At 38.0% G+C, this 25,918-nt stretch overlaps 1 protein-coding gene across 7 annotated transcripts in view; it reads right to left on the minus strand.

The window, feature by feature from the left end:
- OPHN1 (oligophrenin 1) overlaps nt 1-25,918 on the minus strand; it is a 534,987-nt gene that overhangs the window by 42,031 nt on the left and 467,038 nt on the right. For all 7 annotated transcript variants that reach the window (XM_088833841.1, XM_088833840.1, XM_088833845.1 and 4 more), the window contains one exon: nt 13,236-13,383. In XM_088833841.1, coding sequence (XP_088689967.1) covers nt 13,236-13,383 — 148 coding nt within the window. The remainder of the gene's footprint in view (nt 1-13,235; nt 13,384-25,918) is intronic.

Consider the following 25,918-nt stretch of genomic DNA (forward strand, 5'->3'; position numbering starts at 1 on the left):
GATGAATATGTCTAGAAATTTAATGTATACCATAACGAGTATAGCTAACAATATTGCAATGAATAATGGAAATTTGAGAAGAAAGTGGATTTCAGGTACTGTCATCCAAAAAAAAAACATGTCTATCAGTTTGACTGTAATAATCAATTCACTATGTATATGTGTATTAAATCATCACTTTGTGTAACTTGAACATATACAATTTTATTAAATCAAGACACAAAAGACAGTGCTGGCGAAAATGCAGAGAAATTGGAACTGTCATACATTATTGGTGGGAAAGTAAAATGGTGCACCTGATTTTAAAAATAGCCTCAAAATGATTCCTCTAAGATAAAATATACAGTGATTGTATGACCCAGAAATTCCACTCCTATATATACACCAAGAATCACTGAAAACATACATCTACATAAAAATCTGTGTATAAATGTTCATAGCACTATTATAGCAAAAGGTGGAAACAATCCAAGTATCCAGCAAATGATGAATAATAAATAAAATGTCTTATATCCATATAATACAATATTATTCATAAAAGGGAATAAAGATTGATACATACTTCATAATGGATGAACCTTGAAATCATTATCCTAAAAAGCCAGCCACAAAAAGACCACAGATTGTATGATTCCATCTATATGAAATTTTCTCAGAATAGGTAATCCATAGAGACAGAAAGTAAATTAGTGATTTTCAAGAATGAGGGAAGAGGGGAGTATTGGGAGGTACAAGGCTCTTTTTTGATGATAAGGATATTCTGGAATTAGACTGTTGCACAAGCATATGAATATACTAAACGCACTGACCTACCCTTGAAAAGGGTGAATTTTATGTCATGTGAATTATAGCTCAGTTAAACAAAAGGTATGGCTAAGGTAGGTGATTCCATTGGTGAACTTCTGGCATGAAGACCTCATCACACAGAGGGACAAATTAAGACCCAGAATACGGAAATGACTAGCCCAAGTTATTCAGCAAGCTAAGAGCCAAGATGAAATTTATCTCAGGTCTGCCAACACCTAGTTTATTCATTTATTACATATATTTATTGAGGACATATGATATGCCAGATACTATGGGATACAGAGTGAAAATTTTCTGCTGGCATAGAAATTATATTTTCTGATGTGTATTTGGGGAGATTGTGAATAGACAAGTGAGTTTATCCAATTAAAATGAGATTATGGAACAGCATTGAATGTTCCCTTCCACTTTTCCCTAAATGCTATATCATCTCCTAAGGAGGTGATCCCTTAAGCTGGGTGATCTTTTTCTCTTCGTTATGCCCTCTACATCCACTCATTTATTCTACAAGTATTTACCGAACACATGCAATATATAGGAATTGTTCTAGAGGCTGGTGATGAAAGTGGATCTGACATTCTATTGAGAAAGACAGACAATAAACATACTACTAAATATTAATGGCAGCAAGTGATATGAATAAAATTAAGCAGTTTAAAGGGCAGACAGTAATGGAGGAGGAGAAAGATCTATTTAAATAAAGTACTCAGAAAGGTCTCTATGAAGAGATGTCATTTAGCAGAGATCTGAATGAAGGAGTGGAATTGCAAAGTTCTGGAGGAAGAATGTTTAGAACCAAGAAAACAGCAAATGAAAAGGCCCTTGGGTAAGTTTGACATCTATAAGAAACAGCAAAACCAGTGAGATCAGAGCAGAGAACAAAGCAGAGAGATAGTGAAGTTCAGAAATGAGATAAAAAACGTATATGTGGACCATATAATGCAAAATAAAATGTAAACTTTCTTCGAAAAATTAAGAGAAGTCACTGGGAATTTAGATCAGAGGGAATGATATGATCTGATTTACAGTTTTGAAAGATAGTATATCTTACTGGCTGCTACAGAGAACAAACTGTTGTCAGGCAAGAAGAAAAGTAAAGATAATAGTTTGGAAGCTCTTGTAATCACTCAAGTAAAAGATGATGCTGGCTCAACTAGTAAGGTAGTAGTAGGAATTAGTAGGAATCAGCATATAATGTGCACATACAGCTAACAGGAATTGCTGATGAATTAAGTATGATGGAAAAAGCAAAGAGAATAATCAAGGATGATCCAAAATTTTTTGACTTTACCAACTAGGTGACTGGTATTGTCAATTCATCTGGGCTGAGTGAATCACAATCTGGAATCAAGGTTGCTTGGAAAAATATTAACAACCTCACATATGCAAATGGTACCACTCTAATGGCAGAAAGTGAAGAGGAAATAAGGAACCTCTCAATGAGGGTGAAAGAGGAGAGTGAAAAAGCTGGCTTAAAACTCAACATTCAAAAAACTAAGATCATGGCATCTTGTCCCATCACTTCATGACAAATAGATGGGGAAAAATGGAAACAGTGGCAGATTTTATTTTGGAGAGCTCCAAAATCACTGCAGATGGTGGTGACTACAGCCATGAAATTAAAAGACACTTGCTCCTTGGAAGGAAAGCTATGACCAACCTAGACAGCATATTAAAAAGCAGAGACATCACTTTGCTGACAAATGTCCATATAGGCAAAGCTATGGCTTTTCCAGTAGTCATGTATGGATGTGAGAGTTGGACCATAAAGAAGTCTGAGCACTAAAGACCTGATACTTTCAAGGTGTGGTGCTGGAGAAGAAGTCTTGAGAGCCCCTTGAACTGCAAAGAGATCAAACCAGTCAGTCCTAAAGTAAATCAACCCTGAATATCCATTGGAAGGACTACTGTTGAAGCTGAAGCTCCACTATTTTGGCCACCTGATGTGAAGAGCTGACTCACTGGAAAAGACCCTGATGCTGGGAAAGACTGAAGGCAAAAGGAGAAGGGGCTGGCAGAGTATGAGATAGTTAAGATAGCATCACCGACTCAATGGACATGAATTTGAGCATACTCCAGAGACAGTGGAGGACAGAGGAACCTGGCATGCCACAGTCCATGGGGTCACAAAGAGTTGGGCATGACTTAGTGACTGAACAACAACAAAAACACTCCCAATTACTTAGACGAGGGAGACCAGAGGAAAACCAGATTGAGGAGGAGTAGGGAATCTAGGGTATTTGTACGTTTTAAATTGGATATTTCCTTGAGTTATCTAAGGAAAACTGTTGTGCAGTGAGTTTAAGATGGGAAGAAGGAAGATAATACTCCCAGATATACATATTTGGATATCATCCTCATATTTAAAAGATATTTAAAGCTGTGAGACAATGCAATCATGCAGGAAACGAATATAGACAGAAAAACGGACTGATAAATACAAAACAAAACGCTGGGACCTTCCAACATGCAGAAATTGAGAAGAGAAGGAAAACCAAGAGGAGACTGAGATGGAATGTCTAGTGAGGTAGAAGGAGAGTTTGGTGTCCTGAAAGCAAAATGAATAAAATGCTTCAAGAAGGATGAATTAGTAAACTGAAATGCTGCTCACAAGCTGAGTATGGTAAGAATAGTGGAATAGCACATGGAGATTGCTGGTTATCTTGACAAAAAATGGTCTCCACAGAGTACTGATGAGAAAGGCCCATTTCGAATTGGTGCAGGTTCCATACTAACAATTACTCTACTCAATGACATTTATTTATCTATCATCTATTTCCATTTAGCCTATAAACTCCTTGAGGCCAGGGATGGTGTCTTAATTCTACCTAACACAGTACTTACTCAATCCATGTGAGCTTGTTTTCTCTCCAACATTATTGGGATAAAATTGACAAATATTGTATATGTTTAAGGTATACAATATGATATTTTGATATATGAATATAGTGTTAAATGAGTACCACACTCAATCTAATTAACATATCAGTCACCTCACCTAGTTTCCTTTTTTTTATGTGTGATAAGAACAGTTAAGATCTACTCTTTCCATAAACTTCAAGTATACAATATAGTATTATTAACGACAATCACAGTGTTGTATCATATTTCCAGAATATATTCATCCTGCACAATCTAACCTTTGTACTCTTTGATCAACATGTCCCCATTTCACTCTCCCCCAAGTCTCTGGCAACCACCATTCTATTCTCTGCTTCTGTGAGTTTGACATTTTTATATTTCACATATAAGTGAGATCATGCAGCATTTGTCTTTCTGTCCTTGGTTCATTTCATTTAGCATAAAGTCCTTCAGGTTCATCCATGTTGTCACAAATTACACACTTCCCTTCTTTTTATCTAAGCTGAATAATATTCCATTGTGTGTATGTGTGTTTCTGGGTAAGTATCTGTGTACCTCTCACATTTTCTTTATCCATTCACCTGTTGATATTTCAATTTGCTATTTCCATATCTTGGCTATTATAAATAATGCTGCAATGAACATGACAGGGCAGATATCTTTTTGATATACTAATTTCATTTCCTTTGGATATATATTCAGAAAGAATTACTGGTAGTGTTTTTTTTTTTAATTGACACAGTTGATAACTATTATCCTATGGGCAATCAAAAAGAAGTAGCATGATCACAAAATATGAAGAATTATTAGTAAGTGGCATGAGTGAAACAAACTAAGGGCAGAGGCAAACAACCAAGGAGAGCCACTTTGGGTGTGGTTAAGGAGGGTCTTTAGGGGAGTTGGCATTTATCTGGACCAGGTCTCAGGACCTGAAGCATGAGAATGACCCAGTCATGTGCATGTGAAAGTGCAGGGGAAAGTGTCCAGCAAAGGGAATAGCAAGTGCAAAGGCCTGGATTATGAGGGCATGCTAGAGGTCTTGAAAGAACCTGATATACCTGGAGGATAGGGATGATTTATGTATCAGTAGTTCATTCCTGTGTGTTATTGCTGAGTAGTACTCCATTGTATGTATATGTCACAATTTGTTTGTTTATTTGTCAGTTAACAAGCATTTAGGTTGTTTACAGCTTTTGGCTGGTATGTACAAAGCTGCTATAAATATTCAAATGTTAGTCTTTGTGAAGCCATGTTCTGACTGATTTTTGTTTTTCTTTTTGTGTATGGGTCATGCTTTCTTGTTTCTTTACAAATCTCATTTTTTATTGAAAACTGGACAGTTTAATATAGCATCTCTGGAAATCAGATTTTCTCTCCTCCCCGATTTGTTGTTGCTATTTGTTTTAGTTATTGTTGTTAGTTTGTTTACTGACTTTTTCCATCCATTTCTGTTAAATCTTTATCATTTGTCGAGTGTGGCCACCAAAGACACTGCTTAGTTAGTTTTTTGGTTAGCTAAGCTTCCCTGGTGGCTCAGAGGTTAAAGCGTCTACCTCCAATGCGGGAGACCCGGGTTCGATCCCTGGGTCGGGAAGATCCCCTGGAGAAGGAGATGGTAAGCCACTCCAGTATTCTTGCCTGGAGAATCCCATGGACAGAGAAGCCTGGTAGGCTACAGTCCATGGGGTCGCAAAGAGTCGGACACGACTGAGCGACTGAACGGAACGGAACAGAATGATTAGGCAGAGATTACTTTAAAATACCAAGTACCAATATGACTCCAAGTCTTTGAAAAGGGGCTTTGTATGAATGTTTGAGCATACCTTGGACATTCAACCAGGCAGTTGACAAATTTATATGGTAGTTTATTTTTAATTTTTTGAGAAACTTACATACTGTTTTCCATAATAGCTGCACTAATTTGTATTACTACCAACCATGTAAAGGGGTTCCCTTTTCTTCAAATTCTTCTCAACACTGATTATCTTTTGTCATTTTTTTGGTAATAATCATCCTAATAGGTGTGAGGTGTTATCTCATTGCTGTTTTGATTTGCATTTCCCTGGTGATCAGTGATGTTGAGCAACTTTCCATACATCTTTTGACCACTTATATGTCATGTTCTAAGAAATGTCTATTCAGGTACTTTGACCTTTAAAAATTGGGTTAATTCTTGAGTAGTATATGAGTTCCTTATTTATTTTGGACATTAATCCCTTATTAGATATATGGTTTGCAAATATCTTCATATAATTCTGTAGGTTGTCTCTTCACTTTCTTGATTGTTTCCTTTGCTGTGAAGAAGCTGTTTAGCATTCTGCAATCACATTTGTCTATTCTGCTTTTGTTGCTTGTACCTTTTGAGTTATATCCAAACAAATCACTGCCCAGATGAGACAATTCCAAGTAGCTTTCCCCATACATTTTCTTCTGGTAGTTTTAGAGCTATACGTCTTACATTTATGTATCTAATTCATTTTGAGTTGATCTTTGTACACTGTGTGAGATAAGGATCCAGTTTCTTTGCATGTGGATAACCATTTTCCCCAATACCATGTACTGAAAACACTATACTTTCCCATTGCGTAATCTTGACCCAATTGTCAAAGGTTAACTGACCATAAATGTATGTACTTTTTCTAGGCTCATTATTCTATTTCATTGGTCTGTATGTCTGCTTTTATGCCAGAACCATACTGTGTAGGTTACTATAGTTTCACATTATATTATAAAATCAGAAAGTGTGATATATTCAAATTTGCTCTTCTTTCTCAACATTGCTTTGCATATTTGGGTTTTTTTTCTTGAAGTTGATATAAAACATAACAGTCTGTTTGAAGCTAGCAAAGTAATATTGACTATATACAATAACTGTACATTTTAATTTTCCCTACCCCTCCATTTTACATTATTAATGTTATAATTTATATGTTTTTAGATTGTGTATCCATTAATAAATTATTGTACATAAAGTAATTTTAAATACTTTTGTATTTTCACTTTCATACTAGAGTGAAAAGTGATTTACACATCACTATTACACTAGAATATTGTGAATTGGGTTATATTTTCATCTTTAAAAATTTGGTCTATAATTTCAGGTTTTCATATTGTTTATGACCATTAATTTCAACTTGAATACCTGTCATAGTCAACAAAAGAGTCTGAAATGCAGTACTTGGATGCAAACTCAAAAATGACAGAATGATCTCTTTTTGTTTCTAAGGCAAACCATTCAAATCACAATATTCCAAGAATGCCCTGACCAGTAATGCTGAAGAAGCTGAAGTTGAATGGTTCTATGAAGATCTACAAGGCCTTCTAGAAGTAACACCCCAAAAAGAAGTCCTTTTCATTATAGGGCACTGGAATGCAAAAGTAGGAAGTCAAGAAATACCTGGAGTAGCAGGCAAATTTGGCCTTGGAGTAGAGAATGAAGTAGGGCAAAGGCTAATAGGTTTTGCCAAGAGAATGCACTGGTCAAAGCAAACACTCTCTTCCAACAACAGAAAAGAAGGCTCTACACGTGGACATAACCAGATGGTCAATATCAGAATCAGATTGATCATATTCTTTGCAGGCAAAAATGGAGAAGCTCTATATAGTCAGCAAAACCAAGACTGGGAGCCGACTGTGGCTCAGATCATGAACTCCTTATTGCCAAATTCAGACTTAAATTGAAGAAAGTAGGGAAAATCACCAGATCATTCAGGTATAACCTAAATCAAATCGCGTAGGATTATACAGTGGAAGTGAAAAATAGATTCAAGAGATTAGATCTGATAGACAGAGTGCCTGAAGAATTATGGACAGAGGTTTGTGACATTGTACAGGAGGCATGGATCAAGACCATTTCCAAGAAAAAGAAATGCAAAAAGGCAAAATGGTTGTCTGAGGAGGTGTTACAAATAGCTGTGAAAAGAAGAGAAATGAAAGGCAAAGGAGGAAAGGAAAGATATACCCATTTGAATGCAGAGTTCCAAAGAATACCAAGGTGAGATAAGAAAGCCTTCCTCAGCGATCAATGCAAAGAAATAGAGGAAAACAATAGAATGGGAAAGACTAGAGGTCTCTTCAAGAAAATTAGAGATACCAAGGGAACATTTCATCCAAACATGGGCACAATAAAGGATAAAAATGGTATCGACTTAACAGAAGCAGAAGATACATATTTATTTTTAATTTTTCTTTTTTATTTTATTGGAGGCAAATTACCTTACATTAATATATTGGTTGGTTTTGCCATACATTGACACAAATCCGCCCTGGGTGTACATGTGTTCCCTTTCTTGAACCCCCCTCCCACCTCCCTCTTCCTCATATCCTCCCTCTAGATCATCCCCGTGCACCAGCCCCAAGAATCCTGTATCATACGTCGAACCTGGACTGGTGATTCATTTCACATATGATAATATACATGCTACAATGCCATTCTCCCAAATCATCCCACCTTCATCCTCTCCCACAGAGTCCCAAAGACTGTTCTTTTGCAGTCTTGTATACAGGGTTAAGGTTACCATCTTTCTAAATTCCATATATATGCGTTAGTATACTGTATTGATGTTTTTCTTTCTCGCTTACTTCACTCTGTATAATAGGCTCCAATTTCATCCACCTCATTAGAACTGATTCAAATGCATTCATTTTGATGGCTGAAAAATACTCCATTGTGTATATGTACCAAAGCTTTCTTATCCATTCATCTGCAGATGGACATCTAGGTTGCTTCCATGTCCTGGCTATTATAAACAGTGAGAAGCAGAAGATATTAAGAAGAGGTGGCAAGAATACACAAAACTATACAAAAAAGATCGTCATGACCCAGATAATCACGATGGTGTGATCACTCACCTAAAGCCAGATATCCTGGAATGCAAAGTCAAATGGGCCTTAGGAAGCATCACTACAAACAAAGCTAGTGGAGGTGATAGAATTCCAGTTGAGCTATTTCAGATCTTGAAAGATGATGCTGTGAAAGTGCTACACTCAATATGCCAGCAAATTTGGAAAACTCAGCAGTGGCCACAGGACTGGAAAAGGTCAGTTTTCATTCCAATCCCAAAGAAAGGCAATGCCAAAGAATGCTCAAACTAGTGCACAATTGCACTCATCTCACACACTAGCAAAATAATGCTCAAATTTCTCCAAGCCAGCCTTCAACATTACATGAACCATGAACTTCCAGATGTTCAAGCTGGATTTAGAAAGGGCAGAGGAACCAGAGATCAAATTGCCAACATCCGTTGGATCACTGAGAAAGTGAGAGAGTTCCAGAAAAACATCTACTTCTGCTTTATTGACTATGCCAAAGCCTTTGACTGTGTGGATCACAATAAACTGTGGAACATTCTGAAAGAGATGGGAATACCAGGCCACCTGACCTGCCTCCTGAGAAATCTGTATGCAGGTCAGGAAGCAACCATTAGAACTGGACATGGAAAAACAGACTCGTTCCAAATCAGGAAAAGAGTAAATGAAGGCTGTATATTGTCACCCTGCTTGTTTAACTTATATGCAGAGTACATCATGAGAAACGCTGGGCTGGATGAAGCACAAGCTGGAATCAAGATTGCCTGAAGAAATATCAATAACCTGAGATATACAGATGACACCACCCTTATGGCAGAAATCAAAGAAGAACTAAAGAGCCTCTTGATGAAAGTGAAGAGAATGAAAAAGTTGGCTTAAAACTCAAAATTCAGAAGACTAAGATCATGGCATATTGTCCCATCACTTCACAGCAAATAGATGGGGAAGCAATGGAAACAGTGACAGATTTTATTTGGGGGATTCCAAGATCACTGCAGATGGTGACTGCAGCCATGAAATTAAAAGACACTTGCTCCTTGATAGAAAATTTATGACCAACCTAGACAGCATGTTAAAATGCAGAGGCATTACTAACCCAACAAAATTCTGTCTAGTCAAAGCTATGGCTTTTCCAGTAGTCATGTATGGATGTGAGAGTTGGACTATAAAGTAAGCTGAGCGCCAAAGAATTGATGCTTTTGAACTGTGGTGTTGGAGAAGACTCTGGAGAGTCCCTGGGACTGCAAGGAGATCCAACCAGTCCATCCAAAAGGAAATCAGTCCTGAATACTTACTGGAAGGTCTGATGTTGAAGCTGAAACTCTAATACTTTGGCCACCTGATGCGGAGAACTGACTCATCTGAAAAGACCCTGATGCTGGGAAAGAATGAAGGCAGGAGGAGAAGGGGACGACAGAGGATGAGATGGTAGATGGCATCACCCACTCAATGGACATGAGTTTGAGTAAGCTCCAGGAGTTGGTGATGGGCAGGGAGGCCTGGCGTGCTGTAGTCCATGGGGTCACAAAGAGTCAGACACAACTGAATGACTTAACTGAACTGGACTGACCCTCTTTTAGCATGTCTTACTTATTTATTTACTTATTTTATTGAAGTACAGTTGATTTACAATGTGTTAGTTTCAGATGTACAGCACTGTGATTCAGTTACATATATTCTTTTTTATTGGAGTATAGTTCCTTTACACTGCTACATCAGTTTCTGCTGTATAGCATTGTGAATCTGCCAAATGTTTACACATATCCCCTCTTTGTTAAAATTTCCTTCCGAGTTAGGTTACCACAGAGCAATGAGTGGAGTTCCCTGTGCTATACAGCAGATTTTCATTAGTTACCTGTTTTACACATAGTGTATGTATGTCAATCCCAGTCTCCCAATTCATCTTACTTCCCTTTTCCTCCTCCCATGCATTTGTTCTATAAATCAGTGTCTTTATTTCTGTTCTGCAAAAAGATCAACTATACCATATTTCTAGATTCCATGTATATGCATTAATATATGATATTTGTTTTTCCTTTTTGACTTATTCTCCTCACCTTTAGCTTCCTGCCAGTTACTGGTCCTTTTTTTGATTCCTCTTTTCTTTTTCATTTATTTCAATCTATCCAGTTGCAAGGACAGTTTTCTTTTCTTTTAGTTGTCCACAGTCTTCCACTAGTGTTTAGCAGGTACTCTGTGAGAATCGTTACATTTGTATATGTATTCCTGATGTACTTGTGAAGAGACATGAATTCTGCATTCTTTTATTCTACCATCTTGACTCTTCTCTCTCTCTCTCCCTCTCTCTCTCTCTCTATATATATATATACACACACACACACTTTATTTAGATTCTTTTCCCTTAGGTTATTAAAAAGACTGAGTGCACTTTCTTGTGTTATACAGTAGGTCCTTACCGGCTATCTTTTTATATTTTAATTAAAGGATAATTACAACATTGTGATTTTTTGGCCATACATCAACACATATATCTGTTTTATATACAGTAATACATATGTGTTAATCCCAACTTCCTAATTTATCCCTCCCCCACTTTCCCCTTTGGTTATCATAGGTTTGTTTTTTATGTCTGTGGGTCTATTTCTGTTTTGTAATTATGTTCATTTTTTGCATCTGTTTCTTTTTTGAGATTTTACATATAAGCAAATTTCATATGACATTTGTCTTTCCTTGTCTGGCTTACTTCACTTAGTATGCTATCTTTTAATATTTCTTTTGAACCTAGTCTATTGGTGATCAATTCCTTCAGGTTTGTTTGTCTGGAAAAGTTTTATCTCTCCTCATTTCTGAAGGATTACTTTGTCTAATATGGTATTCTTGATTGGAAGTTATTTCCTTTCAGTACTGGAAGATATCATCCCACTTTCTCCTGGCCTGCAAGGTTTTAGATGAGGAATCTGCTCATAGTATTATCGGAGTTTCCTTTTATTTGATGATTTGTTTTTCTCATGGTATGTTCAAAATTCTTTTTGTCTTGGAATTTTGAGAATTTTATAAAAAATGTTTCTTGGCTAAAATCTCTTTATGTTTAATTTATTTGCATTTCTTTGGGCTTCAAGGATCCAGGTTTTCATTTCCTCCTCCAGATTTAGGAATTTTTTGGTCATTATTTCTTTAAATAAGCTTTGTGCTCCTTTTACTTTCTGTGCTCCTTCTGAGACTCCCTCCCATATGTGTATATTGGTTTGTATATGGTGTCCCATAAGTCTCTTTCATAATCTTTTTTCCTTTTGTTCCTCTGACTGGTTATTTTAAGTGACCTGTCTTTGAATGCAGTGATTCTTTCTTCTCCTCAGTTCCAGAATTTCTTTTTGGTTCTTTTTTATGATTTCCATGACTTTCTTGAACTTCTCATGCATCATTGTCCTGATTTTGTTTAGTTGTCTGGATTCTTTTGTAGCTCACTGAGCTTCTTTAAGATGGTTATTTGGAATTCCTTTTCAGACAGCTCATAGATATCCATTTCATTAGGACCAGTTAGTGGTGCCTTATTTTGTTCCTTTGGTGGTGTCACGTTTCCCTGATTAATCCTCATCCTAGTGGCCTTTAGTTGGTGTTTTCCTATTTGAAGAACTAGGCACATCTTCCAGTCTTTATAGATTGGCTTTGGTGAGAAAAGCCTTGTATCCATCAGCACAACCAGAGATTCTGGGTAGGACACCTGGCAGGCTCCACAGGTGAGCTTGCTGCTGGAGCCCTTGAGTAGGCTGATCTGGTGCCTGGGTCAGTGAATGGGCAAGCTTTCAGCCTGGATCTGCAGGGGATCAGCCTGGATCTTGAAGCCTAGGCCCAAGGGGCTAGCCTGGCACTGAGACAGACCTGGAGGCTTGGTCCACAGAAGACTGGACTAGAAGCTGAGCTGTGGTTCCATCCTGGTGATTAGAGCCACAGGGCCAGCTTGGCATGTGTTTGTCCTGGATTCTGGGTCATTAGGGGCAGACTTAGAGCCTGAGACTGCATGGAATGGCCTAGTACTGGGGAAGGTCTAGAGCCTAGCTTGGTAGAGACTGGCCTGGAGTCTGGAAAAATGGGGGATGAGTTGGTGCTTGGGTTCACTGGGGTGGGCCTGGTGCTGCAGTCCAAGGTAAAGTTGATTGTTCCCCTCACTCTCCTTTCTCCATGTGGAGGGGATCTCTCCCTGGACTACATAGTGTGAGCTTTGGGGAAGGGTGACATGGGTAACGTGAAAGCATCCTTTCTAGCATCTGCAATGTACTTTTTCTTATTTCTGTACTCCACCCAGTTATTCTAATGTCTCATATGGATTCCATAGCTCTCATTGAAGGAATTTTCTTGCATAGATAATTATTTGAATTCATTCATGTTACTGTGAAGGGACAAGCACTAGAAACTCGTATTAAGCCATCAGTCCCCTGGGTTAGCAGAATTTTATTTAAAATCTCAGAATATTCAGAAAACACATTGCTCACCTATTTCAATGTATTGAGGTACAGATTTAAGAACACCTTGTATCTTCCACTGATCTGCTAAGGGAAAATGATTTTACAGGTTTATCTGTAAATTGATTAGGGCGGGTTCATCTCTGTCCTATCCACTGCCAAAAGACTAATTCACTCCTTGGGCACAAATTTTACAAACCTTGCCTTGCCTGGCTCAGGACCCAGAAAAAGTCTACCTTTACATGGAAAGAATGATTATGCCTCCACTTCTGCTTTTCAGTATACTTTCTATCTCCAGTCACTACTAAGAAGATAAGCGTAAACTTTAGTACTGACCTTCACTTTCATCCAGGGAAGAAGTATAGAAAACTGTCCTTTCCCGCAGCAAGCGCTTTGAAATTGTAATTGGTTTGTGTCTTCTTGCTGTTACTCGAGGTGGAGGCACTGGGGGTGCAGTACTTTCCTCCGGTGGACCTGAATAGATCTGTAGAAGTGGGGTATTTCCAGAAAACAATTAGAAAGATCAACTTCTTGTATTCCTAATGCTAACTACCAGTTGATGCCCATCAGCATTACACCAAGTGTCTGCCATAGAAATTCTAATATTACTGAAGGAATTAGGGATATTTTCTTAAACACTCTAACCACCAGCAAGTAGAGATTTCCCATCATGTTTGAGGTGCAGGGCCTGAGATTTCTCAGTGTGGAGGAAAGTATGCAGACAAAAATGGCAACATCAGGAGTGTAGGCTCCTATATGTTAGATAGGATTACTGTGTGACACATATTCACTGAATAAAACCAATTAAATTATTATTTAAAAAATTGTGCAACATCATTCCTGAATTTTCCACTTACTGCCTTGGAAACTGTAAAAAAGCTTTTCCCAGCAAAAACTGTAAAAAAGGTTTCCAAGCAAAACTCATTAAAAATTCACCTCCCATCTCTGAGCCTTAACTTCTTCATCTGTAAATTGCAGGGAGCACCACCTATCACAGGATGTGGTGAGAACCAAGTGGAAAGGTAGTCAAAGTACATTGTATGGGTAGAAGTGGGGTGTGACGAATGATTAAAAACACCCCCATGCATTCAATATTTCTGAAAAGACACCAAGAAACTGATTACATTGTTTGCACAAGACAGGAATAATGAGTGGCTCAGTGAAGGATGGAGGAAACTTATTTTTCACTCCTATATCATTTTGATCTTTAAAAATTTTCAAACCAGGTATGCATTACTTATTCAAAAGAGAAAGGACAAAAACGAAGTTCCTTGTAAGTTATGATAATTGCTGGATAAGTGAGGGAGAAGCTGTGATTAGAATTTGTATATAGTATCTCATATGTACTTAAAGATCTTCCTATCCCTGAAAAGAATGACCTTTTGGCCAGAGTGAACACAGTTTGGAAAGACACACATATGTGATGATGGAGGAAGGGAACTGGTTCCATTGCAATAATGAAATCAATCCCAATGATTTGTGCAAAATAACGTCATAGCCCAACATTCTATCAGGCAAGAATCAACATAGTTTGCATAGACACAGAACTTACATGATTGGGAACACAAGGCAAGCCTGTGTGAAAGCTGCACAATGATAGAGAACATAGTAATAAGAATCATAAGGCAGTACATGTTTCAGTATCTCATGGAATAGGGAAAAAAGAATATGACATAGTAGCAAACAGATGAGCTTTGAGGCCATATACTTTTAGGTCATATTTCTGGTGTCATCATTAGTAATAATATTCTAAATAGCTACCATTTTGTGAGCATCTTAAGCAGATGTAGTAGCTGTTACAAATATTCCTTGTTATTTATCAAGTGCACCAGGGACTTTGCACTGAATGTTTCATCTACCTGGAGTGTGCTTCTTCCAGGTAACCATATCCATAGCTTGTACTCTTGATTTCAGTAGGATTAATGATCAAATACACTCCTCTCAGTAAGTCCTTGTAGATAAATGTATCAAAATTTTGACATGCTTCCCTCTGCTGTGCTTCCTATTCCCCATCTCTATTTAACTTATTTTCTTATCACTTTATAACACTGCTGTTGTTGTTCAGTTGCTGTCATGTCCAATTCTTTGCAACCCCATAGACTGCAGCATGCCAGGCTTCCCTGTCCTCCGCTATCTCCTGGAGTTTGCTCAAGTTCATGTACATTGAGTCAATGATGCTATCTAACTACCTCATCATCTGCCTTCCTCTTCTCCTTTTGCTTCAATCTTTCTCCAGCATCACGGTCTTTTAATACCATATATTGTACGTATTTAGCTTTTGGTTATCTGTCTCTCTACTTGATTGTATACTATACTAAAGTATATCATCATGTTCACTGTTGTATCTCCAGCAGTTAGAAGAGTGACTAGAATTGCTGGGCCAAAAAACTAACACATTTAAAATTCTGATATAAAGGGCCAAATTGTCCTCTGAAAATTACATGACAGCCACTTTCCCTTCCAGCCAAAATAGGGTAAAAGGGCCTAGATTTATATCATCAGCACGGAACAATTAAAAAGCTACAAAAAATGTAATGATTCTGATCATTATTAGGGCATTTGAAATCTGGCAGTGAAGGGCAGTGATCCATTAGAGAGAAAAAATAAATGAAGTGAACTCCATGACTGTCCCAGCATAAAGACTGGAAAGATTCTTCAGGCCATACTACAGGACAAGGAACCCAGAAGAGCCCAGCAGTCTCCATAAGCTGAAGACTCTGACTCTGAGTTGTAAGTATGAGAAGAGCAAGGAAGTGAGAGTTTTCAGGGCAAAGTACCAGACAGAAGATCTGCACAGAGAACTCTGGAGATCTTCAGGAGTCCTCTTTAAGAATTTAGCTGCATACTTATCAGTACATATGTGTAAAGCAAGAACAACAGGACAAAATTAGAGGGAAACACAGTGGCTCGAAGAGTTCCTGTTCTCACCAGCCACAGTGAACTATTAAATAATTCATAGAGCACTGAGTAGAGTACACAGACAAGTTTTGCCTCATTCACGAAGAAAAATTAACATGACAAAATACTATTCTTTTTCTGCTTAAGCTTAAAGGAAATACTTGTAAATATCAAGCTGTATTTGGGTAACAACTGCACTCCAGAAAAAGCTCAAGAATATTACCTAGAGTAATTAAAAAATAGCCAGAATTCAAGAAGGAAAAATTAATGTCTTTTGTCTGATAAAAAATTATCAGAAATAAATTATTCATAGCTATTTCTCTTTAAAATTTTTATATTTGTAAATACAAATATAAATAAGTATAGCTGATTAATAATGCTGTGATAGTTTCAGCTGGATATCAAAGGAACTCAACCAGACATATACATGTATCCATTCTCCCTCAAACTCCCCAGTAGCCCATTCTAATTTTGGTGTATTTTATTTCTTTTTTTTTTTGCTCAATTGCTCTGGCTAGGACCACGATACTGTATTGAATAGGAGTGGTTACAATGAACATTCTTATCTTGTTCCTGATCTTAGCAACAGTTGTCTACCTTGCCAGTCAATCCGAAAGAAAATCAGTCCTGAGTATTCATTGGAAGGACTGATGCTGAAACTCCAATACTTTGGCCACCTGATGCCACTCATTTGCAAAGACCCTGATGATGGGAAAGATTGAAGTCAGGAGGAGAAGGGGACAACAGAGGATGAGATGAGTTTGAGTAATCTCCAGGAGTTGATGATGAACAGGGAAGCCTGGCATGATGCAGTTCATGGGGTCAAAAAGAGTTGGACATGACTGAGAGACTGAACTGAACTGATGATGGTAGCTGTGGGCTTTTCCTATATGGTTTTAGTAATGTTGAGTTCTGTTCTTTCCATACCAAATTTGTTGAGAGTATTTATTAAGAAAGGATATTGAATTTTTGCAAATGTATTTTATGCATCTATTGAGAATTTTATTTTTCATTCTATTAATGTGGTATATCATATTTATTGATTTGCATATGTTGAAGGATCCTTGCATCCCAGGGATGAATTCCACTTGATAATAGTCTATGATTCTTTTAAAGTGCTGTACTATTAAGTATGCTAGTATTTTGTAGAGAATGTATTCATCAGGTATGTTGGCCTGTGGCCTATAGCTTTCTTTTCCTCCTTCCTCTTTCTCCCTCCTACTTTTCTTTCATTTTTTTATAGAGTCCTAAACTGGCTTTGGCATCATGGTAATGTTGGCCTCATAAAATGAGTTTGGGAGTGTTCTCTCTCTTTCAAGGCTTTTAAATGAGAATAATTGACATTAATTCTTCTTTTAATGTTTGGTAGAATTCACCAATGAAAAAATCTGGGTCTGAGCTTTCCCTCGTTGGAAGATTTCTGAATACTGATTCAAGCTCCTCACTCACTATTTGTTCAGATTTTCTATTTCTTCATGATTCCATTTCACTACGTTATGTAATTCTAGGAACTTACCAATTTTTCTAGGTTATCCAATTTATTGGCATAGGTTTATTAATAGTAGTCTCTTATTATCCTTTCTATTTCTGTAGTGTATCCTTGTTTATTTCTAATTATATGCATTCAGGGCTTCTCTCTTTATTTCTTCAGTTCAGTTCCGTTCAGTCGCTCAGTTGTATCCGACTCTTTGCAACCCCATGAATCACAGCACACCAGGCCTCCCTGTCCATCACCAACTACCGGAGTTCACTCAAACTCATGTCCATGGAGTCGGTGATGCCATCCAGCCATCTCATTCTATGTCGTCCCCTTCTCCTCCCACCCCCAATCCCTCCCAGCATCAGAGTCTTTTCCAGTGAGTCAACTCTTCGCATGAGGTGGCCAAAGTATTGGAGTTTCAGCTTTAGGATCAGTCCTTCCAATGAACACCCAGGATTAATCTCCTTTAGAATGGATTGGTTGGATCTCCTTGCAGTCCAAGGGACTCTCAAAAGTCTTCTCCAGCACCACAGCTCAAAAGCATCAATTCTTCGGCGATCAGCTTTCTTCACAGTCGAACTCTCACATCCATACATGACTACTGGAAAAACCATAGCCTTGACTAGACAGACCTTTGTTGACAAAGTAATGTCTCTGTTTCTTAATATGCTATCTAGGTTGGTCATAACTTTCCTTCCAAGAAGTAAGTGTCTTTTAATTTCATGGCTGAAATCAGCATCCACAGTGATTTTGGAGCCCCCAAAAATAAAGTCTGCCACTGTTTCCACTGTTTCCCCATCTATTTCCCATGAAGAGATGGGACCAGATGCCATGATCTTTGTTTTCTGAATGTTGAGCTTTAAGCCAACTTTTTCACTCTCCTCTTTCACTTTCACCAAGAGGCTCTTTAGTTCCTCTTCACTTTCTGCCATAAGGGTGGTGTCATCTGCATATCTGAGGTTATTGATATTTCTCCCGGCAATCTTGATTCTAGCTTGTGCTTCTTCCAGGCCAGCATTCCTCATGATGTACTCTGCATATCAGTTAAATAAGCAGGGTGACAATATACAACCTTGACGTACTCATTTTCCTATTTGGAACCAGCCTGTTGTTCCATGTCCAGTTCTGACTGTTGCTTCCTGACCTGCATACAGGTTTCTCAAGAGGCAGGTCAGGTGGTCTGGGATTCCCATCTCTTTCAGAATGTTCCACAGTTTATTGTGATCCACACAGTCAAAGGCTTTGGCATAGTCAATGAAGCAGAAATAGATGTTTTCCTGGAACTCTCTTGCTTTCTCCATGATCCAGCGGATGTTGGTAATTTGATCTCTGGTGCCTCTGCCTTTTCTAAAATCTGCTTGAACATCTGGAAGTTCACGGTTCATGTATTGCTGAAGCCTGGCTTGGAGAATTTTGAGCATAACTTTACTAGCGTGTGAGATGAGTGCAACAGTATGGTAGTTTGAGCATTCTTTGGCATTGCCTTTCTTTGAGATTGGAATGAAGACTGACCTTTTCCAGTCCTGTGGCCACTGCTGAGTTTTCCAAATTTGCTGGCATATTGAGTGCAGCAGTTTCCCAGCATCATCTTTCAGGATTTGAAATAAATCAACTGGAATTCCATCATCTCCACTAGCTTTGTTCATAGTGATGCTTTCTAAGGCCCACTTGATTTCACGTTCCAAGATGTCTGGCTCTTGGTGAGTGATCACGCCATTGTGATTATCTTGGTCGTGAAGATATTTTTTGTACAGTTTTTCTGTTTATTCTTGCTACCTCTTCTCAATATCTTCTGCTTCTGTTAGGTCCATACCATTTCTGTCCTTTATCTTAGTCTAGTTAAAGGTTTTCACTTTTATTTTTCTTTTTAAAAACTCAGCGTGATTTCATTTATCTTCTCTATTGGTTTCCTGTTCTTTATCTCATTGATTTCTCTCTTTTTTGCTCTGATCTTTGTCATTTCCTTACTTATGCAAACTTTGGGCTGAGTTTGTTCTTTTACCAATTGTTTGAGAAGTTAAGTTAGGTTATTTGTGATCTTTCTTTTGTCTTAATGTAAATGTAGTGGAAATTTAATGTAAATGTAGTGTTTTGTAAAAGTCCCCTCTTAGAATTGCCTTTTCTGCGTTTCATAAGTTTTGATTGGTTGTTTTTCTATTGTCATGTATTTCAAGATATTTTTTGATTTGTTTCTTTCTCTCTTTTGATTTCTTGCTTGACCCTTTGGTTGTTCAAATGTGCATTGTCTACCACATATTGGAAAATTTTTCTTTTCTTCCAGTTATTGTTTTCTAGTTTCATACCGTTGGGACCAGAAAATACTTGATAAGATTTCAATCTTCATACATTTGCTTATTTTATGACCTAACATTATCTATCCTAGAGAAAGTTCCATGTCCACTTGAGAAGAATGAGTATTCTGTTGTTGGTGGGTAAAATGTTCTGTATTTGTCATTCAAGTTCATTTGGTCTAAGGTATAGTTCAGGTACAATGTTTCTTTAATTGAATTTCTGTCTGAATGATCTAGGCATTCTTGAAAGTAGAATATTAAAGTCTTTTGCTATTGTTTTATTGCTTATTTTCCCCTTCAGAACTGTTAGTATTTGCTTAATATATTTAGGTGTTGCAATGCTAGGTGCACATATATGTACAATTGTTATATACTATTGATGAATAGACCACATTATGATTAAATTATGACCTTCTTCATCCCCTTAAATCAGTTTTTTATTTAAAGTTTATTTTGTCTGATATGAGTATCCCTGCTTTCATTTGGGTTCCATTTGCAGGAAATAACTTTTCCAACCCTTAACTTTGAGCCTAAGTGTGTCCTTAAATTTGAAGTGTTTCTTTTAGGCAGCATACTGTAGGGCCCTATTTTTAATCCATTCAGCTCCTCTGCCTTTTGATTAGATAATTTAATTCATTTACATTCAAAGTAATTATGAATAGGCAAGGATTTATTAATTCCATCTTAATTATTTTCTAGCTATTTTGAAATTCCCTTATTTCTTTCCTCATTACTTGTTGTCTTTATTCTTGTGAATTTATCATTTTCTGTAATGTCATGCTTTGATTTCCTTCTCTATCTTTTGTTTATCTACTACAAGTTTTTGCATTTGTGGTTACTATGAGGCTTATATAAACAAAACTATAGATATAAAAGTCTATTTAAAGCTGATAACAGCTTATCTTTGATCACATACCAAGACCCTACCATTTTACATCTCCCTATATATTTTACGTTATTGACATCACAACTTACCCAATTTTATATTGTATATCCATTAACAAATTACTGTAGCTAAGTTATCATTAATATATTTGTCCTTTAACCTTTATATTAGTTACATAATTAACACCCCACCATATTGCAGTATGAGTATTCTGAATTTGACAGTATATTTATCTTATCAGTAGGTTTTATGCTTTCATATATTTTTGCATTACTAACTAGTATCCTTTCATTTCAGCTTGAAGAATTCCTTTAGTATTCTTGAAAGGCAGAGCTAGTGTGGACAAACTCCCTCAGCTTTAATTTGTTTGGTAAAGTCTTTATCTTTCCTTCATTTCTGAAAGATGACATTGCTGGGTAAAATATTCATGGTTGGAAGCTTTTTTTTTTTTCCCCAACATTCTGCATATACCATCCAACTGTCTTCTGGTCTGCAAGGGGTCTGCTGAGAAATCTTCTGATAGCTGTATATGTGAGGGTATTTTTTTCTCTTGCTGCTTTTAGCATTCTGTCTTTTATTTTAAACTGTTTCATTATAATGTGTCTTGGAAAAGACTGTTTTGGGTTGACATTTTGAGATAACTGTTGGCTTCATAAATTTATCCTTAGGTTTAAATTCCTAGGCATTACTTCTTTAAAAAGTTTTCTCTCATTCTTCTCCTTCTGGGACTTCTGAGACTCCAATAATTCATAAATTGTTTCTTTTAATGGACCCCATAATTCACATAGACTATACTCATTCTTTTTCTTTTTTTTTTTTTTTCCTTTTTGCTACCCTGAATATTGTTATTGTTGTTCAGTCCCTCAGTCATGTCCAACTCTTTGCAACCCCATGGACTGCAGCATGCCAGGCTTCCCTGTCCTTCACTATCTCCCTGAGTTTGCCCAAACTCGTGTCCATTGAGTTGATGATGCCATCCAACAATCTCATCCTCTCTCACTCCCTTCTCCTCCTGCCCTCAATCTTTCCCAACATCAGGGTTTTTTTTTTCCCAGTGAGTTGGCTCTTTGCATAAGGTGGCCAAAATATTGGACCTTCAACTTCAGCCTCAGTTCTTCCAGGGAATGTTCAAGGTTTATTTCCTTTAGGATTGACTGGTTTTACCTTCTCCTTGTCAAAAGGATTCTCAAGAGTCTTCTTCAGCACAGCTCAAAAGCATCAATTATTCAACATTCAGCCGTCTTTATGGTCCAACACTCACACCCACACATAACTATTAGAAAAGCCATAGCTTTGACTATACAGACCTTTGTTGGAAAAGTGATATATCTGCTTTTTAATATGCTATCCAGGTTTGTCATAGATTTTCTTCCAAGGAGCAAGCATTTTTTAATTTAATTCCGTGGCTGCAGTCACTATCTGCAGTGATTCTTGGATCCAAAGAAAATAAAGTCTGTCCCCATTTCCACTTTTTCCCCGTCTAGGCTCCCATGAATAGATGATCTCAAATAACCTGTCTTCTAATTCACTAACTCTTTCTTCTTTTGGATAGAGTGTAATATTGAAGCTCTCTATTGTATTCTTCAGTCCAGTCATTGTTCTTTGAACTCTAGGATTTCTGTTTTGTTTTTTTAAAGATTTCTGTTTATTTGTTGAACTTATTTTTGTTCATGCATTATGTCCCTAATTTCATTTAGTTGTTTATCTTTGTTTTCTTATAGTTCACTGAATATAATTTTTAATTAAAGCATAGTTGATTTACAATATTATACTAGTTTCAAGTATACAACATATTGATTCAATATTTTTATAGTTATACTCTAAAGTAATTATAAGATATTGACTATATTCACTGTGCTATATAATATACCCTTGTAGCTTATTTATTTTATATAAAGCATACATCAGTTCAGTTCAGCTCAGTCACTCAGTCGTGTCCGACTCTTTGCGACCCCATGAATCACAGCACACCAGGCCTCCCTGTCCATCACCAACTCCCGGAGTTCACTCAAACTCACGTCCATCGAGTCAGTGATGCCATTCAGCCATCTCATTCTCTGTTGTACCCTTCTCCTCCCACCCCAAAATCCTCCCAGCATCAGAGTCTTTTCCAGTGAGTCAACTCTTCGCATGAGGTGGCCAAAGTATTGGAGTTTCAGCTTTAGCATCAGTCCTTCCAATGAACACCCAGGATCGATCTCCTCTAGAATGGACAGGTTGGATCTCCTTGCAGTCCAAGGGACTCTCAAGAGTCTTCTCCAGCACCACACTTCAAAAGCATCAATTCTTTGGTGATCAGCTCTCTTCACAGTCCAACTCTCACATCCATACATGACCACTGGAAAAACCATAGCCTTGACTAGACGGACCTTTGTTGGCAAAGTAATGTCTCTGCTTTTTAATATACTATCTAGTTGGTCATAACTTTCCTTTACATACATATATCTTAATCCCCTACCCCATACTGTTCTCCCCTCTTTCCCTCATCACGTTGATAACCATTGTTTGTTCTCTATATCTGAGTCTGTTTCTGTTCTATTTTATTCAATTGTTTTAGCTTTTAGATTCCACATATAAGTGGTAACATACACTATTCGTTTTTGTCTGACATTTCACTTAGGATAATACTTCCCTAATTATTCATGTTGTTGCAAATGGCAAATTTTCATTCTTTTTTATGGCTAATAGTCCACACATAGCTGCTTTATTTATCAGTGATGGACATTTAGGTTGCTTTCATATCTTGGCTATAGTAAATAATGCTATGATGAATACTGGGGTATATATCTTTTCAAATTAATGTTTTCATTTCTTTCACATATATACCCAGGAGTGGACTTGCTGAATCATATAGTAATCTTATTTTTAGTTTTTTAGGGAACACCCACACTTCCTTCCATATTGGATGCACCACCTTGCATAGCCACCAGCAATGTACTAGAGTTCTTCCCTTTTCTTCACATTCTTATCCTGAGATTCTAGGTGGGCCATCTGGTGGTGTCTGGGGGAGACTTGCTGCTTGAGTTCTTTGGAAGTAAAATTTGGTGCCTTGGTCATCAGGTGGGCAAGCTTGGTGTTTGGATCCACTATGGCAAGCCTGGTGGCTGGGTCCAAGTGTATGGACTGGGGCTTTGATTCACTGGGATAGGCCTAACACTTGAGTTTGCAGTGAGAGGCCTATGATTTGGGTTCATGTGAATGAATCTGTATCTGGGTCCATGGGGGCTAACCAAGATAAGGAATCACTGGGGTAGGCTTACAATCTGGGTCCACTATTCTGGTGCTGGATGGGCCAGGAGCTTGATTTCATAGGAACTGGGCTAGAACCTAGGGCAATGGGGTTGGTCTGCCCTTTGGGCACACTGGTAACCTAGGGCCATGGAAGATGGCCTGTCATCTGGGGCCTCAAGGGCCAGCCTAGAGATTAAGTCTATGGGCATTCAGCTTGTTGCTGGTGCAAGCCAGCAGTCTGTTTCTCTGGAAGCCAGCCTATGAGCTGAGGCCACAAGTGCTTGTCTGGTACTGAGGTTGGCCAGAAGTTTGGGTCCACAGGAACCTGTCTGGACCGTGAGCCATAGGAGCAATCCTGGCATTGAGGTAGGCTGGGTGCCTTAGTCTCTGTGAGCTGGTCTAGAGGTTAGGTCTGTGGGAGCTGACCCATTCTGGAATGGGCCAAGAATCTGCATTCACAGGAATCCACTAGAATCCTGGTGTCAGAGCTGGCTGACAGTGGGGTCAGCCAGGAACCTGGATTTGTGTGAGCACACACACGCCTTGGGAGCTGTCTGGGGATATAGGTGCTGGGAAATGTTGAGTGCTTTGAGAGCTTGAGTTTGTAGGAACCTTCTGGTAGCATGGTGCTACAGGAGCTATCTTGGACTTTGGAAAATGCCTGGAACCACAGAAGTTGGTGGATAACAGCGTGGGGCAAGGGCCTGGGTTTGAGTGATACCACTGGGAGCCTGGGGCCATGAGAGACATCTTTCTGCAGGAGTTGGTCTGATGCTGAGGTGGGCTGGTACTGGGGTTTAACAGTGAAATCAAGTGCTCACTTCATTCTCCTCTCCCAAGAAGACTGGCATTCTCCATACTGGGCTAAATGTTGGGAGAGGGATGAAAGACAGGTGACTCTATCTTTTTTCCTCATTGTGTCTTTTCTTATTTCTTTGCTTCACCAGGTGTTATAATCCCTCACCTGGATTCCTCTATTCTTTCCTTCACTTTATCCTATGATATCCACCCACTCTTCTTCCTTTTACTAACATTAATAGAAGTCATTGAATTTTAGCTGAGTAACCATGCTTAATGTCCCAGCTTTCCTTAAAGCTAGGTAAGGCCAGTCACTTAAGTTTTAAACAATAAAATATAAGTGGAAGTGATTTATACAAACTTCTGGATCATATTTTATGAAGAATTTGCCTGCATTCCATTCTCTTTTCCCCTTCTTTTTCATGAAGAACGATGGAACAGGTAAGTAGGACCCAAAGATTAAGGTCAAGCAGTAAGGATAGCAGAGCTACTCCTATTTAAGTCACTGAATTTGCTCTTCTTTGTATTACAGGAAGTTAGGCTGTACCTTAATTCATTCATTCCCTTTTAACTTTTGTGTACTGACATGATTTAGTATTAAGGCTTCCCATAAGGCTATAGGAAGCCTTAGCTGATTCCCAGACCAGAGATATGTTCTACTTCCACTTGCTCCCATAGCATCTGATGTACATATTCATATTAGTTATTACACTGTATCCTGAGTGCTGATTACACCCCCAATTCCCTCTCAGTATCATGAGCTTCCTGACAGTAGAGACTTCTGTCTCATTCATCTCTACAAGCTAGAGACTTATTAGGACACCAGACAAAAAGAAAATAGTTCAGTGGCAGTTTTTATAATGAATGGATGGGTTTTTGCTGCCAGGCCCCTCGAGGCCTATTAAATAATAGAGACTTATCTCACTTGTTTCTTCTCCAACTGTAAATGGGGAAAGAGAATATAAGACAGAGATTAAAGAACTAGCTCTGAGCAAGAATCAGCTGTGTAGATGCTTTGTCACTTGCTAACTACGCAACCTCAGGAAAGGTACTTAAACTATATGTGCCTCAAACGTGAAGCTCAGTTTGTACTTTGCAAACCTCAATTTCCTAAATAGTGATAATAACCACTATAACCACCTACCTCATATGGTTGTTGTGATGACTGAATGAGAAAATATATGTAAAGAGCCTAGTCTGGAACATATTAACAACTCTATAAATGGTAACTACCACAACCCTAAAAATGAATTAAACTCATGTTTCCTTGGAGAGAAGCAGGGAGAGAGGGATGGAGAGGTGAGATGGAGGGGGAAGGAATAGGGGACAGAGGGAGGTTGAGACCAAAGCAATAAGGGGTGAAGTGTTATGTGCTATACAAATCAGAAGTTGTGGACTTGATGGCTCTTTGAGGTCTCTGCCAGATTAAGTTATT

Source organism: Moschus berezovskii, chromosome X (genome assembly GCF_049115385.1).
Source record: "Moschus berezovskii isolate FMDL1 chromosome X, NW_MosBer_1.0, whole genome shotgun sequence".
Classification (NCBI taxonomy): domain Eukaryota; kingdom Metazoa; phylum Chordata; class Mammalia; order Artiodactyla; family Moschidae; genus Moschus; species Moschus berezovskii.